The sequence below is a fragment of the Diabrotica undecimpunctata genome, chromosome 10 (assembly GCF_040954645.1).
Source record: "Diabrotica undecimpunctata isolate CICGRU chromosome 10, icDiaUnde3, whole genome shotgun sequence".
Taxonomy (NCBI): domain Eukaryota; kingdom Metazoa; phylum Arthropoda; class Insecta; order Coleoptera; family Chrysomelidae; genus Diabrotica; species Diabrotica undecimpunctata.
The window spans coordinates 38169737-38191217 of NC_092812.1; the positions used below are offsets into that span (position 1 = coordinate 38169737).

At 32.4% G+C, this 21481-nt stretch overlaps 2 protein-coding genes across 5 annotated transcripts in view; one reads left to right on the plus strand and one right to left on the minus strand.

Moving 5' to 3' along the window:
• Positions 1-1310: 1310 nt before the first annotated feature.
• Positions 1311-1889, minus strand: LOC140451686 (uncharacterized). The gene has a single exon (XM_072545530.1). It carries the CDS (start codon positions 1887-1889, stop codon positions 1311-1313), a length of 579 nt encoding a protein of 192 aa, XP_072401631.1.
• A 2080-nt stretch (positions 1890-3969) lies between these two features.
• Drat (Death resistor Adh domain containing target) overlaps positions 3970-21481 on the plus strand; it is a 51811-nt gene continuing 34299 nt past the window's right edge. The window contains exons 1-2 of one of the 4 annotated variants that reach the window (XM_072545969.1): positions 3970-4236; positions 5009-5041. Coding sequence is in view for 2 of the 4 variants with exons in the window: in XM_072545966.1 (XP_072402067.1) it covers positions 7605-7635 (31 nt within the window). In the remaining 2 variants the exon portion in view is untranslated. Of the gene's footprint in view, positions 4237-5008; positions 5042-7194; positions 7210-7383; positions 7636-21481 lie in introns of those variants that run through there. The other 3 variants (XM_072545966.1, XM_072545967.1, XM_072545968.1) reach the window with 3 other exon arrangements.

The window sequence follows — 21481 nt, forward strand, 5'->3', positions numbered from 1 at the left end:
GAACTAATGATACTATAGAATAGAGACAACAACAAACGTGAACTTAAACTCAGACGTGCAGACAACTGTCAAATTTGACTTTGTCGTATGAGTGACGTAAGCATTCTGCCTTCCCCTCGCTTCGCCCACATAGTTACGAGACAACCTACTTAACATCTACTAACCTTGGACGCCACTAACCTAAGGTTAACTGCAAGTAATCCCCAAAGAAACAAATATTTACTTGTTCTTGTTTTATATAAATTAAAAATTGCAGAATTCATAAAATAATATAATCAAAATGTACTTTTTAAACGCTTTCTCTCTTTATATTTAAAGCATAGAACGTATGACGTATACATTATAAAAATATCCCAACACTCCAAACCTATATATTTTGTTCCATGGTTGACATTTGCGGCTATATTCAGCTTGTACTTTCGTTAAAGTTAATCAAAATCAGAGATATGTAAGAGACATCTCTCTTACATATCTCTGATCAAAATGAAACCCAAACCAAACCAAACACACCCACCAACCAATCATAGCAAACGTACAATCAAAGAATTAGACGCTTAGCGTCTTATAAGCGTCTATATTCTTTGGTACTATCTCTGGTACAATCGTACAAACGTAGGCAGTTCTTTTTACTGTAGTCTGTCGTCTGTCCCTGTAGAATAGAAGTAGAAGACAGAACGGTAAAAATCTGTGGTTAGAAGATATTAAAACAGCGAACAGCTCAGAACTCAAAGCATGTGACTAACAAGATAGGATCTTCCCGTAGCCCAAAATCGGTCGTGTTAGCGCATGCCGTCATTGGAGACTAGAATTTGAATTCTTGTTAAAGTTAAATGCTCCCCCAAACCAACGCGGAAAATTCGCATTACCTGCGGAATTCCGTACCGCATACGATTCGCATTGAATTGTTTCCACTGTGGTAAGTATACAAGTTCAGACAAGTACGATTTTCGTCCTTCGGGCATGCGTTTTGTCTGCGTATTTATTCGTCCGGAATCTTAGTTCGCACTCGACAGCGTTTTTATCAGTTTCGCAGTGGTTTCGCATGTGAAAAAATTGAAAATGGAGAGAATTATTGAGTTGGTTCGAAAGTATCCTATTCTCTATGACCTTTCTCATGAAGATTATAAAAATGTAAGGAAAAAGGACAAGATTTGGACTAGAATAGGAGAAGAAATAGGCGAAAATGGTGAGTAGTTTTACGATTTGTATTGGTTTATTTTTCTACATCTAAGACTAAAGAAAAGCAGAGGCCTAAACAATACTATATTTACTGCAAGAAGAGTCCATTATTTTCATCGTGAACAATCTATTCATAGTCCTGAATTAAAATACGTGGCAAATTTTTCTCGAACAGAAAATGCCAGTCTTGCAGGTCTCCTTGGGTCATTGTCCAAATTTTGAAATGCTCCAAATTCAGGCTCTGGTGGATCTAAAAGTTCTATGAATCTATCATCACATTTTTTTGTCCTTAGAAAATTATGCAAAATACATGCAGTTTTCACAATGAGAATACTAGTATCAATTTTTGTTTCCATTGGTCTGTAGAATATACGCCATTTTTGTGCCAATATTCCGAAATCGTTTTCTACTACTCTTCTCGCTTTACAGAGCCTCACATTATAATTTTCCTTGAAAATATCTGTTCTGCTTTGACTGTATGGAAAGGGCCTCAACAAGTATGGTTTTAGTGCAAAGGCTTCGTCTCCAATTAAGACATGGGGGGAAAGTTCATTCTGGCCTGGGAGATTTTTCGGCTCAGGTACACCCATCTGATTTGTTTCAAATCTTCTTCCCATGTTGGAAGCTTCGAATATTCCACCGTCGCTGTTTTTAAAAAAACCGCCAATATCAACTGAAATGAATCTATAATCTGGGCCAACAATAGCCATTAATACTGTAGAAAACTTATTCAAATAACACTAATAATTAGATCCTGTTTTGTCTGGACACTTGATAGTAACATGCTTGTCATCGATTCTACCAATACAATTTGGGAATCGCCAGGTATTTCTAAAACCTTCTTCAGATTTTTTCCATATTTCTGTAGTTGGTTCGGGCAAGTAAATATGTTGCAAATTTCTACATAAAGCTTCACAAACTTCTACAACTATGGCACTTACAGTCGAAAACCCGACTCTAAAACTATGGCCTATTGTATAAAATGTATCTCCGGTAGCCAGATACCTAAAAAAGAGTATTTTGTTTCAGGGGATGAGATTAAAAAAAAAAATGGAGGAATCTGCGCGATACGTACGCTAAGTACATAAGAACTAATAAAACTAGAACTGGACAAGCGGCAAGCGATAAAAAAATGGATATGGGCAGATCATATGGAATCGTTCAAACCGTTCCTAAATTTTGCTAAGACTGCATCCAATGTCACAGATGTTGATACACAAGAATCTGAAGCATTCCCAAATATAGAATCACCCGAAAATATATTAACGGATGAAAATTCCGCAGTACAGAAACCAACGTGTAGTAAAAATCTACTAACAACTCAGACAGATGATTCCCAGAATAAGATTCAACCCTCCTCATCGAAACCTACTCGAAATGAAGCTCCTAGGGTTACTCTTTCAAATGAAACTCCTTCTACAGGCAGAACAAACAGAAAACGCAATTCTGAGCCATCCACATCTGTGAAAGATATGATCAGTTATTTTGAGAGCAAAAAGAGAGTAGTGCATGATGCTACCGATCAACTGTTTTTGGCTCATGCTTCTACGGTAAAATCTTTCTCTCCTAGAAGGCAAATTGAAACAAAAATGAAGATTGCGCAAGTTATCATGGAGCAGGAGTTGCTTCAATTGGAGAAAAGTTCTTTGAATAGCCATCAATCTAGAGCTGAAAGTACAGACACCTATCAAAACCCCTCTTCCGTCGGAAGTATTTCGGTTGTATCCCTACCTTCACCAAATGACACTGCATTACCTAAACAATCGAATACTTCTGGGTTCTATGAAGTGAATTGTGAAAATAATTATGTTACACTACACAACTTGGCGCAGAGTTGCAACCAAGCAGCTTCTCATAATCCATCAGTTTCCAACTATGTCAATTCCTTTGACCCTTACAATACATAAAGTATATTTTAGAGTTATTTTGATCCTTATTCTCTTTTACTGTAGTAAATTAATGATATAAATATTGCCTGCAGTTTTTTTTCATTTTCTTACCTTAATGTTATGGCCAACCGTTCTTCGGGAGAAATAGCTTCTCGGTAATTCGTGTTTGATTTTCTAATATCATTTTCTACAAGGTGCAACAGTTCATCGAAACAATCTATTGTCATTCTAAAATAAATGTAGCATCTTTTATCGTCTTTTCGTAATTGAGGCATCAGCGTGTGATATTCCCCACATTTCAGTCTTTCTAGATTGATATCATGAACCCATTTTCTTCTTTTCCTAAGATTAAATTCATAATATAGTCCATATTGTTGTTTTAGGATAACTATAGATAATAATTTTACCTTGAATTGTCGTCCTCCATTGCTAACATTACAAGAGCTTCTTCTTCATCTGATGATGTATACATTTTTGTGAAGAATTGAGATCACTGAGTAGTATTCTTTATTTTTCGTTGTCACCAACTCTTCTCAATACTAGACACATACGAGTATGAAGCGAATATATTCGCTTCAATATGAAGTTCTTTACGAATTCCGTCAGGAATTCGACTGCGAACTTTCCGTCACGAATCCGCTACGAATAATTCGCGTTGGTTTGGGGGAGCCTTAAATGGGATTTTTATGCATTCTGTGATGAAATTATTCAATTAGCAAAATAATAATATTAAATAAAGGTTTAATAATTACAATAATCGTACACAAAAGGATATCTCCAAACTTTATATATCTCCATATTATATATCTCCAAATTTATTGACACATACAAAAAACTGACATTACGAACGTGCAACTCTCCAATTACGTCACGACTTATGCGCAATATCTTATATTCTTAATCATAGATCATAGTATCATGACTCGAAGTACAAAAACAAAATTCATTTATAAACATCTTGTGCTGTGGTGTTTTTGGTTGATTGTTTAGACCTAGTGAAGGATGATTATTTGATTATATACATTAATTGAAAATAATAATTTGAGAAACACATCCAGTTAAAGTCAGTGTATAAACATTATAAATCGGAAGTTTGTACTGAAGGTTGTTGAGGTCAATTGTATTAAATATATATATTATATTAAATAATTATTCATTACTTTCTCAGGTAAGCCTTTTACTATTAGTTTCTTAGTTTTAATTTTCATTGTTTTTCTTTATATATTAATTCGGTTATAACTTAGCCTCTAAGTTTTAAATTGCGTGTGTGATAGTCAATTTGATGACTTCTGGCACATGTAATATACCTAGTTAGTAAATGCTGGGGCGTTAATTGAAAACATCAAAATTTTGTCTTCATATTATTTTAAGCTGCAGGCGTCCATTAATTTTTTGTACTATTGTTTTGAACAAATATATTTTATCTTGACTGCTTTTTTGTTTCCTATAATATACCTACTCATTTATAACTCTCAAATATTGACATTTTGCTTATTGCCAATTGACATGCCCTATTAGATATTTAAAGTTACAGTAATGAAATTAAACAACAGTTTTATTTCATTAATGTTTTGGTTAGCTTGGGTTTAATACTAAAGTCCTAAACTATGTAATTATTCATGTAGTCCACATACAAAGCACTAAGTAGTTTAGAGGTCATACTTATTTGTTCTCTATGAGGTTTCCATTCTAAATAAAGAACTTTATTTTAAGATCCTTGTAAAAAATGTAAACAAAGTAACTGTACAAAACAATTATTGTGCTCTTTTTAAGATTACATACAATAACTTTGTTTCTCTTTTTTAAACCTTGTCTAAAATTCTTGCTTTAAAATTGTTCAAGTAGGTATATTTAAGCCAATATAGAATTAAAAGAAATACTATGAAGATTTCTTTGATTAAAAATGTATTAAAATAAAAAAAGTTAATTATGTATTTTAGTTGTGCAAGAAAACTCACTGTAAAAGTTAGATTGTGAGTATATTTTTTTTGTTTTATCTGATTTTCATACTGTGTTCATATTAGGTATTAGTGGATTATTTTTATTTGGTTTATATTTTCAGTATTTTAATAATATCAAAACTGCACCATTGTGAAAATAATGAAACCTAAATTTACAAATATTTAAGATATTAATTTATCAGATATTTGTTAGAATGGTGTGCAGGTTTAGAATTCGTGGATATATTTTTGTACTGAAAGCTTTTTATTTTTGCCTGTGTTGCTTCTTAAATTTTTAGATTTGTAATATTTTTGAAATTTTGTTAGATTAGATTAGTCTTGATTAGTTGTACAGTTTTTGATACATCTTAATTCCAGTGTTTTTATGGCAACTTCAATTCACAACATGCTTCATAGCAGTGGAGTTGAAAACATTGGATATCCAATTTTTATTATTAGTTAAAGCTAAACTGTTCTAGATGGTTAGTAATTGATAAAACTGTTGAGAACAAAATCTTTCATGGAGCTGTTTATCTTTATGACTAAAAAAACTTTCTTTTTAATATTAATTAGTATGTGTATACTAGCTTAAAAAAGTTTTTATGCCAGCTGTAATGCAAGTCCTTTCATTATTGTACTCATTTATGTACGAAGTTGAAAAATATTTAAATTTTATTCCTTTTTGCTTGCGAGTGATTTTATCCTGTAAAAGACTAAAGATATTCATTTTCTCACAGTTTAAGTTATAATATAATATTCCGTGGAAACCTCTATATCAAATTGCCATAATGTGTGTTTAAACAAATGTTTTTTGAATGTTGTAATAGTTTTTGATTTTATTTTTTAGATCTGGGCATATATTGAATGGCTACTAAACATGTGTTGAAGATATCCAATATCACTGAATTTTTCAGTAATGACAACAAAACTACTATTAACTATTTAAACTATGAGAAAACGAAAATACTTAGTCTTTTAGGGATAAACTCATTAGCACTTAAAAAAGAATAAAACATTAATTTAAATATTTTTTTAACTTTGTAAATAAATTCAATGATTTATTGATAAATTTTGAAATAATCCCAATAAAAACAACAACAAAATAACTTGAAATACAGTACAAATAATTAAAGTTTTAATCAAACAACAACATAACCTTAAAATATGAACATGAACAACTAATACCAATCGCACAGAATGAATGTTCATAACCAAAAGTCCTTATTTATTCTATAAACAATTAAAAAAACCAATATTTCCAACTTCTTATGGGACAAATACACACAAATTAGAAATATTTGGAAAGGTTTTTAAAATGCCTGCTCATACTGACGTCAAACTTAGGTAGTCCATTCTAATGATGACAGATTGAATGAAAAAAGTAATTTTTAGAAATCCTCCACCACTATTCACTCCAAATTTTAAATATACATCATCTAAATAAAACTATCTAACCTAAATTTCTTTCACTTCATCAATAAGTCTTTTGACACTTACAAAATACAAAATATTCATTGAAATCTAATTCTTCATTTTTCAATTGTGGAAATAAATATTTTGACACATCAAAATGATTGTCAAGTAGATGGTTCATTGACTGTAATTTATTTCTTAAATTGTGTTCAAATATTTTTCTTTTATTTGCAGCTACTCCAAACGATTTGGTAATACCCAAAGTTGTTCTGGTTGATAACCCAGAAGTAGTACTTACTTTTGCTACATTGTCAGAATTGTCAGATGTACTTGATGAGCCTGCTGAAGCTTTTAAGTCAATAAGAATTTTTTAAAGACTTTCGTTGCACTCTTGATAATGACACTGATCCATTTTCATTACTTTGGTATTTTTTTTTATTATATTTGAAGCTACTTATTCCTTTTTTGTCTTCTACTGAATTTTCGAAATGTTTAAAAAATATTTTGTGATTACACTGATGTGTTCTTCCTTTTTCAATGATAGATAAACATGTATTACATTTAACCCTCCGGCTGGCGCACTATCGGTCCTGTGTGCCGTTTTTTTACTAATTTGAAGATTCCATAAAGTATTATTAGTTACATTCATTTGTTCTTCCCGCTATTCTCAAATGACTATATAACGCAACGTAGGAAGCCCATATTGCATCGATTTATGATTTATTGAGTTGTCAGTGGAACACTGAAGTAAGAGGTGTTGAATTGACGGCTGTGAGGCGTCCTACGGTGTAAGTAAAATTAAATGTGAATTTTATCTGGCTTTATTACTTTTTATTTAGTATAAATGTTTTTTGTGATAAGAGTTAGTCCTCCTCTAAGATAAGACCTTAGAGGTAGTTGTAGTAAAGGATTAGTTCTAAGAAATTGTTAGTTTGTTATATAGTAACATTTTTTCATTTTAGGTATGTAAATTCTAAAAAATATTTGACGGCCACACAGTTACAAGAGTTAGCTGATAATTTATCAGATATCAAGTATAAAGTGGACTTTAGCAATGAAGATGAAGGTGAGGTTGAAGAAATTAATCTAGAAGACCACAACAGCAACTCCAGAGACAAAGATTTTCAAAATCCAAATTCTATGGAAATACTGGAGTCTGATTATTCATTCTGCATTGCCAAAGATGATGAGGAAGAGTACTCCAGCAGCATCAGGTAAAATCAAATAAAAAAATATAATAAAAGTTCTTCCTGGATCCAAAGGATCAGCAAAAAATATCTTGAGTTCTTACATTTATAACCACCGATATGATTGAGTGTATAGTTTCCTGTACCAACATATATATTAAAAATATTAAATCTAAATTTCCATACCAAAGACAAAGAGATTAATGTTAACAAATATTAACGTCCCTTGGTGAAATTCAGGCTTTATTTGGAGCTCTTTTCTTAATTGCAGTCAAAAAAGGAAATTGTGTAAATGTTTTGGAATTATGGTCTAAAGATGGAACTGGAATGTTAATACTGAAAGCACTTTTCAGTTATAAGAGATTTCTCTTTTTTCTTTGTAGTCTTTGCCTTTATAGTATTGTGACCAGAAAAGATAGTGAAAATACAGACAAATTAGCTGCTATCAGATATATTTACATGCATTTTGTTACGAATTGCAAAGATAATTATAGTTTAGAAGAATTTGTTACTATAGATGAAATGTTACACCCATTTTGAGGTCGACGCGGCTTTGTTTAACAGTTTGATGGCCCTTACAAGACATCTCATAAACCATTTGATATTGTACAGAGATTGGTAGATCCTATAAGAAACTCACATAGAAATATAACAATGGATAACTATTATACAAGCTATCCATTAGCTGAATATCTCCTCCAAATCAGATTAATATTAATTGGTACCTTGAAAAAAAAAAAAAGAGAAATACCACCCGATTTTTACCAAATAATTCACCCCAAGTAGAAACAACCTTATTCGGATTTCAAGATAATATGACTCTAACCTCATATGCGAGTCATAAGAATAAGGCTATAATTCTATTATCAAGCATGCGTATTGTAGGTGAAATTGAGGAGACCACAAAAAAAAACAGATATCATTTTGGAATACAATAAAACAAAATCTGGTGTTGGTACTTTGAACCAGAAATGTGCATCAACGCAACACAAAGAATCGCTAGAAGATATCCACTTACTATTTTTTTTTTTAGAATGCTTAATATTGCCGGAATTAATTTTGAAATTGTTTACAATAATAGCAAGCCTTTAGCGGATCCTCCTAGAAGGCATTTTTTTTCTAAACCATTTAGTTTTTGAGTTATTTGAAGACTATCTTAAAGACCTAGCTAAAATACCTAACCACAACCTAAGAACCACAGTAACTTTCAATATATGCACACATTTTGTTTGCAAGGGACATAGCACCAGGAGTGCCACCTGTCAAGGTTATATGCTTACTCAAGTGGAGGAAGAGGAAGATTAGGAAAAAACATTACTTTTTTAGGAATAAGATTTATTATATTATTATGTTGTAAAATAATATTTTATGTTTGTACTTTTTTTTAATAAAAGACTTAATAATATTTGTTAGTTATTTTGACTAAAACACAATACATTTAATGTGTGCATAAAAAGGTAAAACAAGCAGCTGGTCTTCAAAAATCCAACACAGCTAGCAAACTGAAAGACTTGATTTAATTATATCAAATTTACGATTATTTAAAACTTTATATTAAGGATACATATAGACCTTTTGCATTTAATCTATACGTTTTTCTGCTTACGGCATGAAGTGCCGTCACGCTCTCACTTGTGTGATTTTAAAAAACGTGTCCGCCCGAGTTTTAAGTTACCATAATCTAAAAAATCAGGAGAAGAAATGGTACATAATTCAGGAGATTTTTCGTTAGCATATATCCTTTTTTGCACACTCAACAGAATGCCCTTGGCAATCGTTGTTGTGACAAAAAAGTGTAATTTCAAAGACACTTTTTTGCTGATACAATATACACATTTTTAAACAATTTTCATCATGAGATAGCTCGCGATCTTTTTCTAATGATACAACTTTCATCTTAAAGAACTATTTCAATATCATGTATAAAACTGTATCTGCTTTGAAGGATTATTAAATACTCAATTATAACGATATTAAAAAGTATATACTGAAAAAACGTAAACAACTGCCAATGAAAACATAACTTGTTGAAATGAAGTTGTTCATACAACTGCCTATAAAATACACAAGTAGGTGTATAAAACTTTTATAAGCTAGTAAGTATAAGATGTTTTCAAGAAAAAAACTTGATTAATGTTAAAAAAGTTTTTTTAGTCATAAAAAACGGCTCCGTGAATGATTTTGCCCTCAACGGCTTTATCAATTATCAACCATCTCAAATATTTTAGCTTTGACAAAAATTGAGAGCAGAACGTTTGATCCCGTCTTTGTTTACACTGACTGGTTCGCACAGACTGGATCAATCAGTCCGTGCGAAGCGTCTTAGGTTTTAGTTTAGATCCACAATGTGGTAAACATTACATATGATAACACTGATTTTGTAGAAAGTGACAGTGCCGGTGTGAATGCAATTCCTGAAAAAAAGTATCCCGTAAAGAAGATTCGAATGCATTTAAATGCTGAAATACAGCAGTATGTTTCAATGTGTACAAAAATCTAGAAGAAATTCAGCTTTGATGAAAACCTTTTGGCACAAGCAACTTTTGATTTAACAGAAATTTCACTTTCAAATGTATACAAAATAAACTCATCATCACAAGAATCGATGTGAGTAAAAGTTGTCACCAACTATAAACTTGAAATGCCATCCACTGCAAAAATGTTTTACAGTCACATAGGTCGTTTTATCTCTGCGATATTTTACTTCCATTCATTTAAATAAATACTCTACTAAAACTAAATAACAGTTACCGTCAAAATAGGACTGGAAAAGCGCTGTAGTATCATGTGACATGAGAGGCTTTTACATTTGACAGTCTGAATTTTTCACACGCCTTACATGATTCAATCAACTCTTCTATGTAACTTGACATGCTAATCCAATAAAATAAACTTCTAGCCCTTTCATTACATTTAGTAATTCCTATATGATCTGCATGCAAGAGATTAAGTATTTCTTGTCTCAAGGATTTTATTATTAAATTAATTTAATCATTTTTGACATGTAGTTCATCTTTTACTTTATAAAATTCTTTAAGTTCAGAAAGAACAATATTCTTATTTTTAGGCCATCCCTTATATCAACTAACAACCTTTTAAAATAGAAGAGCTTAATCTTTTATTGAATGTGACTTTAATTGTCTCAATCGAGACTCCGAAACAACAACTAAATGAACCATATCAGCTAATGCGAGTTGATCCTTAACATTTGTTACGCAGTTCCTGGACAGACACTAAGCCCCATTCATCCTACGCCCAAGTACAAATCTTATATCTAAGTCATATTTTAATGACTTAGATACCACTTTTTAATGACCATTCTCTGCAATTTAGTAATGATTTTACTTATATATTTTCTTAATATTACGATAAATGGTTTATGGTCCGTTTCCATAACTACTTTCCTTCCATAAATAAACTGATGAAACTTCTCCACTGCTGCATTATATTTTAAACAGCTCTTTTACAATTAGATCTAATTTGGCTCCCTTTATAACTTCGCGAATAAAATGAGATGGGCTTCACATGTTGTAACAAACAAGAGGCTAACCCAACATTTGAACTGTAAGTTTGCAACACTATTTCATTATTCTTGTACAAAACGCAAAGTGTGCAAAACTTTTTTCTTTAATATCCTAAACTTCTCTCCAATGCCAATCTATGTATTTTTTAAGCAGCTGATGTAACCGATGTGAGTATTCTGAAAATATAAGTATATACTTACTCAGATAATTTACCATTCCCAAAAACTTTTGAAGAGATTAAACTGTTTGTTCGGGCTGTTAGGCCGTTGTCTTCTGAGATTAGTTGTCTAGTTAGTTTCGAAAGGACAGTGGTCAACCTTTCAGATAAAGTTTTAACTGCAGCCGAAACATCATTGCTAGCCAAAGGGGGAAATTTTGCGATTACACCTAAAGTTATACCCAAAGAAGATATCATCGCTAATATAGAGTGTGCGATTCGCAACTTACCAATTGAAAAAGCTGAAGAAATAAAGACAGAATCAGCGAGAATTCTGCATAAAGCTAAGACACCGAAAAATAACCTGAGCCACCAAGAAATCCGTGCCATAAAATCGTTAAACGCAGACAAAGATGTTTTAATTTTACCAGCAGACAAGGGAAACGCCACCGTCGTAATGAAGGCAACCGACTACAAAACGAAAATACAAAATCTTCTAGATCCTGCGGTATATAAGAAACTTAAAAAAGATCCCACAGCAGTCACCCTACGGAAAATCAATAGACTTGTAAAATCTTCGTCCATACCAGAGGATATAAAGCCAAGAATATGCAACAGCGAAGCAGTCCCACCACACTTGTATGGCTTGCCAAAAATCCACAAAGACGATGTACCTCTACGCCCTATTGTGAGCTCCATAGAATCTCCGTCTTACAGCCTTGCTAAACATCTAGCCGATATTTTACAACCACATATAGGAAAAAACGATGCCTTTGTAAAAGACTCCGCCCATTTCATTGAGAAGATCAAAGGAATAACTTTACAGGAATCTGACATTCTTGTTAGCTTTGATGTTGTTTCCCTATTTACAAGAGTTCCAATAGAAGATGTCCTGAATTTAATTAAGGGACTAGTTTCCCAGGATATGGTGGAATTATACCATATTTGAATTTTGATCAGATAAAAGGCATATATCGAGCACAGTTTAATTAAATCTTGCCCAAGTACTTTCGATCCCTAGATCATCTTCAGGGGCATTTCGTCAATTGTGGCCTATCCGACAAGAACAAAATGTCATAAATGTCAAATGTCATCTTGTCGGATAGGCCACAATTGACGAAATGCCCCTGAAGATGATCTAGGGATCGAAAGTACTTGGGCAAGATTTAATTAAACTGTGCTCGATATATGCCTTTTATCTGATCAAAGTTCATTTATTCGAGCATTCAACCTTATATTTATTTATACCATATTTGCCTCGCTACTACCTACTTTTCATGGGAAGACCAGATTTATGAACACGTAGATCGAGTAGCAATGGGAAGCCCACTAAGCCCGGTCGTAGCCAACCTGTTCATGGAACATTTAGAGAGGAGGGTAATGGACTCAGCATACAAGCCAAGGGTATGGTTTAGATACGTCGATGACACTTTTGTGATTTGGGGTCACGGAGTAGAAAAACTTAACGATTTCCTGTCTTATATAAACACATTACATCCAAATATTCAATTTACGATGGAAACAGAAAAAGATCAACAATTAGCGTTCCTAGATGTATTAGTAAATCGAAAGGAAGGTTACTTAGGACATAAAGTGTATCGAAAACCTACACACACGGACAGATACCTAAACAGGAACTCAAATCATCATCCAAGCCAAAAACAAGGTATCATCAAGACTCTGGCGGAGAGGGCGAAGAGAATTTGTGAACCACAGCATCTCCAAAGTGAACTTCTTCATATTGAAAAAGCGCTCACCTCTAATGGTTATACTAGAAGAGAAATACGTAAAGCGATGAACAACATCTCTAGAAGAAAGGACGAAGAAACAGAATGTAAAGGCAAAGCGTTCTTGCCCTATATATCGGGGGTAACGGACAGAATTGGACGAATACTTAAGAAAGTCAACGTAAAGACCATTTTCAAGCCTACAAAGAAAATCAAAGACTGCTTAAGATCGGTAAAAGACAAACGCGACCCATTAGCGACGGCTGGAGTATACCGAATACCACGCACATATGGAATGGTATATGTGGGAACCACGAAAAGACACACTAACACAAGGATAAATGAACATTAAAGCCATTGTAGTTTAGGACATATCGACAAATCTGCCGTGGCCGAACACACTTTGGGAAGTGGAGAACATCGAATACTGTTTGAAGAAACGCAGATGCTGGACAAAACTTCACAGTACGGTTGTATCGGGAAGCGGTGGAAATATATAAGCGCCCAAATAATTTTAATCGAATAGAAGAAGGACTGAAAATTAAAAAGACGTGGATACCAATATTAAAATCCACAAACACCCTTCCCTCCAAACACGAAGAAAGAAAAGCTGCTACGAACGACGACACGCCCCCTCAAGCCGAAACCAGTGGAGGGGAGGCGAGTGGGAAATATAAATATTGCCTCCGTAGTACAAAGAATTGGTCATGGCACAAAGCTTATGAACACAATTAAAATAAGAAAAACATCGTATCTGGGCCACATACTTCGAAACGATAAATACTCTCTTTTACACGTCATCATGCAAGGAAGAGTAGAGGGAACAAAAGGCTTGGGAAGAAAGAAGTAATCTTGGTTGAGAAATATCCATATGAGATTTGACTAAACTCAGTGTTAAACAGATATTTCACGTTGCAAAAGATAGGGAACGTTTAAAGAAGTGATCGTCAACCTTCGTTAGAATATGGCACAATAAGAAAATTAGAGTGCCCGTCGGCAAAAAAGGTTATGATAATACTCTCGCCAAATTTTAGGCATAACTTCATTAGTCCGAGTCTGACACGGTTTCCCTCTTCGACTTTTTTTTGGTTCTGAGGCGTGTTTCCTCTAATTTTCCCGAAACATTTAACTCGTTCGACAGGAAAATCTGAAGGCAATATATTATTTTAATTAAATAGCTTAAAAATTATAAGAAAAACACGAAAATACAATTGTTTGATGGTAAATATAGGTCATTCAAGCGTCTGACGATTCAAACATGTAGGAGCAACTATAATTAAATTCATAGATAACCAACTAATATTTTCAGGATACTTTGACTAGAAGCAGCAAAAACAACTTTTCATAGTCATAGTCATCATAGTCATCTTTATTGATCCTTTAAGACATTCAAAGTAAATGTATAGGATACGTCACTACAGAATTTGGTATAAAAAACATTAATGTGTATAATACAATATTCACAGTAAAGAAAAAATTGACAAAACATAAAATATATAAAATAACATTTTTATAAGTAAAATATGAAGCTATTGCAGTTTGTCCTCAAGATATTCATTTATAGAATAATATGCTTTTCTTAAGAGTAAATCTTTAACATTTTTTTTAAATTCAGAGATAAGTGGTATTTCTTTCACAGTTTTTGGCAAATGATTGTATAAGGTCAGTCCCATATATCTGAAGCAATTTTGAAATTTGGATGTTCTGTGTTTAGGAACTCGTAAAGAATCAGCACTTCTTGTATTGTAGTAGTGATTGTCTGAATTTACTGGAAATGTATTGATTTCCTCTTTGACATAAAGTAAACATTTATAGATATATAGGCAGTAGAAAGTTAAAATTTGATGTTTAATAAAAACTGGTTTACAAGACTGTTGATAATCCAAATTAAAAATTTTACGGATAATTTTTTTTTGGTTAATGAACACTTTGTTACTATCTACTGAGTTCCCCCACAAAATTAAATTGTAGCACATGTGGCTGTAAGCAAGGCTATAATAAACGTTCATTAATGCCGAGATGGGTAGTGTTGGGATGGGATGTTTTTAATTCTAGATATAGCATAAAAAGCTTTATTCAATTTTATGTTCACTGAATTCACTTGCTCTGACCATTTGAGATTACAATCAATGAATACACCCAAAAACTTTGTAGAGTGTGTGGAAGATAACATATTGTTTCTATCGTGGATGGTTAAGATATAGTCATATTTAGATGAGTTATATGAATGAAAATAAATAATTTGCGTCTTGTCAATGTTTAATATTAGTCTGTTGATATTACACCAGCGTATAAAGCAGTCAACAACAGTCTTCATTGTCATTTTTAATTCCTCTAGTGTACGTGCAGAGACTATTAACGAGGTATCATCAGCAAACATTGATATTATGAGTGCCCTTATGTGATCTGGTAGGTCATTAATAAAAATTAGGAATAATAATGGTCCCAGCACGGATCCCTGTGGTACTCCTTTATTTGTCGTGTATGGTTCTGAGCTTGATTCTTTCATCTCAACAACACTCTTCCTGTCACTTAAAAAATGTATTATCCATTCTAGAAATATCCCTCTAAAACCAACGTTATATAATTTATTGCGAATAAATGTTATGTCTAAGCAGTCAAAAGCACGTGATAGATCAAAAAATTGTCCTGCCACGTGGTTTCTACTATCTAATTCATCATAAATACGCTCAAACAAGCTGCATGTAGCCGTGAGTGTTGACTTTTTTGATCTAAAGCCGTGTTGGGTTGGAGTTAATAAATTGTATTCTTCTATAAAATTTAACATTCTGTTGTATACAACCTTCTCTATTACTTTTGAAATTATGCTAAGGACAGATACTGGTCTATAATTTGAAATATCATGAGGGTCATTCTTTTTGGAGATTGGAATAACTTTTGCCATTTTAAATATGGATGGAAATTGGCTGGTTGTTATTGAGAGATTAACTAAATGGGTTAAAGGAATCGATATATGATCACTTATGAGTTTTATTATTTTTACAGATATGTTATCAATACCAGTACTAGGCTTATTTTTTAGTTGATCGATTATATTTTTTATTTCAATTGGAGTTACGGGTAAAAAGAAAAATGTTTTGTTACACATTTGTGAAGTAGTACAAGAAGAAGGTAACGATGTGCCAAAATGAGTTTGAAGATTGTATTCTGTAATTGTAGCAAAATATAAGGCAAATGAATTAGCAATATCACAAGACTTGGTAATAATTTTATTATCATAATGTAGAATAATTTCAGACCTGTTCTTTTGCCTACCAGTTTCACTGTTTACTAAATTCCAAATTGTTTTTGGTATATTGTAAGATTGATTAATTAAGTCACTATGAAAGTTTTTTTTAGTATTTATTAATAGAGAATTATTTTCTTTTTTTTATAATATTAATTATATTATCTAATGGGTGAAATAATTTGGGAAAATTAGAAGAAAAACGCCACAGAACCAAAAAAGTCGCGGAGGGAAACCGTGTCAGACTCGGCCTAATGAAGCGATACTCAAAGTTTGGAGAGAGTATCTATCATAAACTTTTTTTGCCGACGGACACTACTATATACTTCCCAATCCTGAAAAAAACCTGAATATTTGTATTAAGATTTTTTCTTTCATGTAACTATTTTCACTTACGAGTATGACTTATGACATCTACTTTAATATGTTTAACTAAATAATTAAACTTTATACAATCCTGTAATCCTAACCTGGGTGCTGGTTGCTATATTTACTACGAGAAACTTCATATTTGCCTCAACAGGGCCTATTTTACTAACTAATGTTACTGGTCCCATCGGCTTAAGTTTACTTTCATTATACACAACCGACATTGTTCTACTATCTTTAATACCATATTATTAGTTCTTTTCATCTCTAGCAAATACTTTTCTGGTTTAGTTTACTGCATTCAGCACTCGTATCTAACTTAAATTTTATATTTAAACCACCTACCATGATGTTATGATATCATTGTTGATTTTGTTTTTGAACACTATCTATTCTATTGGTTTCTGTACTTCTGTAAAAATACTATCTAAATAGAAACTGTCTTCTCCCTCTTGAGTACGCTCGAATACCTTCTTCCTTTTAGTGTTTCTACCTGAGTTTATTTGAACTAGTTTGCATCGTTTACACACTGACGCAAAATGATTCATACCATTTCCATTACCAAAATGATTCATACGATGGCTCCCCACTGTGTAGTGGGGAGGAGAGACTTACTATAATGTTTGTATTATTAAACATATAACATTATTTTGAAGATTCTTAGCATAATGTTGTTTTACCCACCAGTTTTTAAAAATTTTTAAAATGATTTGTTTAGCTTAATCTGGAAGATTGTGTAAAATTTGATATGCAAATTCATTCAAACCAGGAGCCCTGCTTCTGGTTTGTTTTAATCCCAAAAATTAACTTGAGTTGGTAAAATCTTTAGACATGGTGTCTGAAGTAGAATAAAAAAAATATTTAGATTGTCTACATGGACATTAGAGACCGGAGGCGGAGCCAGCTGATTCAGAGCATCCTAAATTAAATCTTCGTGCGATGGAGGTTTCTTTTGTTGATACTATTGTGATTTTCGTCTCTCCCTATTGGAACTCGACGATTTTTTAATTCACCATTATTCACTAATAAAAACACAGCTACTACTCTTTGCACTTTAACCTTTGGAGTACGGAGATTATTTTACTTACTTAGATTACGATGATGGGTCAAGCGTGACCGATTCTCATTTTATTTATAAGGGTGTTTTAAATAGTCAGTATTATTAAACAGTATCTTTAATTCAACAAAAAACAAAGAAACTTAAAAATTTTAATCCTAAATTATTGTATTTAAATTTTTTAAGATGGTTCATCCTGGTTTTTTTGGCAGTAGTTGCATTTAATTTTGACAATATGGACTTCTTCACGTTTTGAATGAGTATTACAAACAAATCTTTTACACATGCCACACCTTTTTGAATATTTATTGTCACTACCCCTACAATAATAAAAACGACCTCGTTTTGTTGCAGATTGCGGCACTTCTATTTGCTTTTTTACACTAACACCGGTGGTCTCTATTGCAACGATTACACGGATTGATGGTACCCGGTGGGTTCTTCTTGTATTGCTTCAGCTCTTCGTTTTATATTAAGTGAGGTTAATTGTTTTCCAAGCTCCTCCAGAAATAGTTTTCAGCGATGTTTTATATTTACTTGGGTGTTCCATTCCGGATTTTTCATATTCCATAGAACGAAAGCATTGTAGCATGCAATATCCAAAAAGTTAAAAAATATACATAAGGACCATCTTCTTGTTGCTCTTTTACATGTGTACTCTCGGATCAATTTATCTAAAATATCCACTTTTGTTTTTGTAAAAATAATCTTTGGTTTAAACTTTTGGTATTTACAATAATACAACAAACTTGTTAGGCTTGGTTACATATGAAACTAAAGTAATGTTTCTAGTAAACGAAAACTTTAAAGAATACAGTGAGCGATCTGCCATTTCAAGCAATGATTTGGGTAAACTTTTCCTATTTTTTCTGATAGTACCCAAAAGAGTTAAATTTTTGGATAAGTGTTCTTCAGATAAAGCAATGTCGGTAAAGATTATCAGTTGTAATATTTCGACCAGACATATACCAATGTTCTGCAAGAGTTTTGACAACCCTTGGGGCTTGGCTATGTTAAGATGGATCACCAATCTTTCCAGTATATATCTCAAAGTTACAGAAATAAAAATTTTCATTTAAATGGGAATAAGCCACAATTAAAGGTTAAAATACGTTTATTGACGTTTCAATTTCCACTTCGGAAATCGTTGGCTTTATCTTCCTTAAGTCTTCTTCATCTTTTTTAACCATCGTCATTGTTTCTCCTGCATATAATAATATTGGCCTTATTATGGTGTTATATATGTTCTTAGTCAGTGTTTTGCTTTTAAGTAATCTTTTGTTTGCAAAATAAGCTTTATTCGCTGCTAATATTTTTTCTTTTATTTCGGACTTTCTTTCTCCGGCTTTGCTTATTGTAACTCCGAGGTATTTGAAGCATTCTACTTCTTCAAACTCAGAACTTCATATTTTGATTTTTTCTTTCATTGGCTTTTTCCCTAATCTTAATATTTTTGTCTTTTCTTGATTTAATCTCAGTCCCATTACCTCCCCTTTCTCTCTTATTTCTTCTAGCATTTCTTTCATTATTTTCCTGTTCTTTACAATAATAGCAATATCGTCTGCATATGCAATTATTTGACTACCTCTTGTTCTGAGATTTCCTTTATCTATATTTCGTAGTATTCTAATGCTAGATTAAATAGCGTTGTTGATAAGGCATCTCCTTGTTTCATCCCTTTATTTATACTGAATTCCTCTGTCTCTCCTCTTTGTGTCTTTAAGCTTATTTTTCTAGTTCTCATAGTCATTTCTATAAATTTTCTGAGTTTATGTGGAATTTTTTATTTTTTAAGTGCTATCATTAATGAGTTTCCTTTAATTGAATCGAATGCCTGTTTGAAGTCTATGAATAACATTTTCAATTCTAATTTATATTCGTTTGCTTTTTCCATTATTTGTTTGATTGTGTGTACTGAATCTTTTGTAGATCTTCCTTCTGTGAATCCACTTTGGTACTGTCCTACTGTCTTCTTTGTGATCTTTGATAACCTCCTTTTTATTATTGATGTCAATATTGTATTTATGTTGTATTTAGTAACGTTATTCCTCTATAATTTTCACAAATTTGTTGGTCTCCCTTTTTATGTATTGTTATGATCTGCCCTATCTCCCAGTCCCCTGACATTTTCTCTTTCCATATATTTTTCAATAGTGCCAGTATTTTTCCTCTCAGTTCCCTTCCTCCGTATTTTATTAGTTCCATATTAATTCCATCTTTACCAGAGGCTGTTCCATTTTTGCTTCTCTATATTACTTCATCCAATTCCTCTAATGTTGGTTCTTTTGAAATTTCGATATCTACTTCGTCTGCTTCTTCTTCGTGCACCATTTCTTCCTCGTTATGCATTTCTTCTCCTATTGCTTCCTCCGTCAAGAGCTCTCTGTAGTAATCCCTCCATACTTGCTTGTATTCTTGATCCTCTATTATCACTGTTCCCTCTCTATTTTTTATTTCGTTTGTTTTGCCTTTGTATTTTTTGTTCTGTTTTTAATCTTTTTGTTAAAATTTTTCGTATTTCTGTTTGTTCTTTCCTGCTCTATTTCCTGCAGTTTTTCGTCTATCCATCTTCTTTTATTTTGCCTTATGCCTTCTTAGCATTCTTTTTTAATTTTTCATATTATTCTCTGTCTTCCTCTTTTTCTGTTCTTAGCCGTTTAATTCTGGCTTTCACTTTTTTCTGTTATTTCTCTACATTCTTGGTGGTACTATCCATTTTTTGTTTTATCCTGACTTTTACCTACCTGCATATTTGCACTACCTGCTTTATATTTCTCTTTTATTTGCACTGTTACTGCCTCTTTATATTTTTTTCTTACTTCTTCATTACTCGTTTTATTGACATTCCACTTTTTATGTTGGTTTTTCTGTTTTGTTTAAATTTTAACTTTTTGTCTTATAGTGGCTGTTACCATGTAGTGGTCTGAATCTGCACACGCACCTCTAAATGTTCTTACATCTTTTATTGACGATTGTTTTCGTGTATTAATCATTATGAATCAATTTGACTATAAGTTTTCTAATCTGGTGACCTCCATGTTACCTTGTGTACTTAAAAATACAAACAAAAATAAAGAATATAAACAAAATATAAACATCAAACTAGAAAACAGACTAAAACATGAAAACATAAATGAAGAGTGTGAAGGGTCAGAAACATCATGAAAGAAGCAGCTAAAGAATCACTAGGCATGAAAGGTAAACAATGAAGAACAAGAACGAATGACTGTTTTGACGAAGAATAGCAGATTATAATAGAGAGAAAAAACAAACTGAACAAAAGCAAAAGGAATTCAAGCCAAAGAAGTAAAGAGATAACGAGGATAATGTATTGACAGAGCAACAAGAAAGACTAAGAAGATAGAATTCCTGAATGCGACCGAAAATATTTTAGGTTATATTGATATATTAGATGTTCGTTCGTAATACTCTATTTAACGTTTTTTATAAAAAATATTACTTTTAATTATGTGTTTTTAATATACCATACAGTAAATAAAAAATAAATTCTCCGTTACTGATACGCTTCTTGGTAAAACTCATAAGGACAGCTAAATTATACAATAACTTACGATATCACGCGTATGACTCATTTTATTATTTCTTTGCTGGAGTATAGTAATATTCATCATCATCATCATTTTGGCTTTACAACCCTGTGTGGGTCCTAGCCTCCCCAAGAATTTTTCTCCAGTCGTCCCTATCCATCGCCTTCCTCCGCCAAGCACGTATTTCCATATTTCTGATGTCTTCATCGATGTTATCTAGGAATGGCCTACATGGCCTACCCAC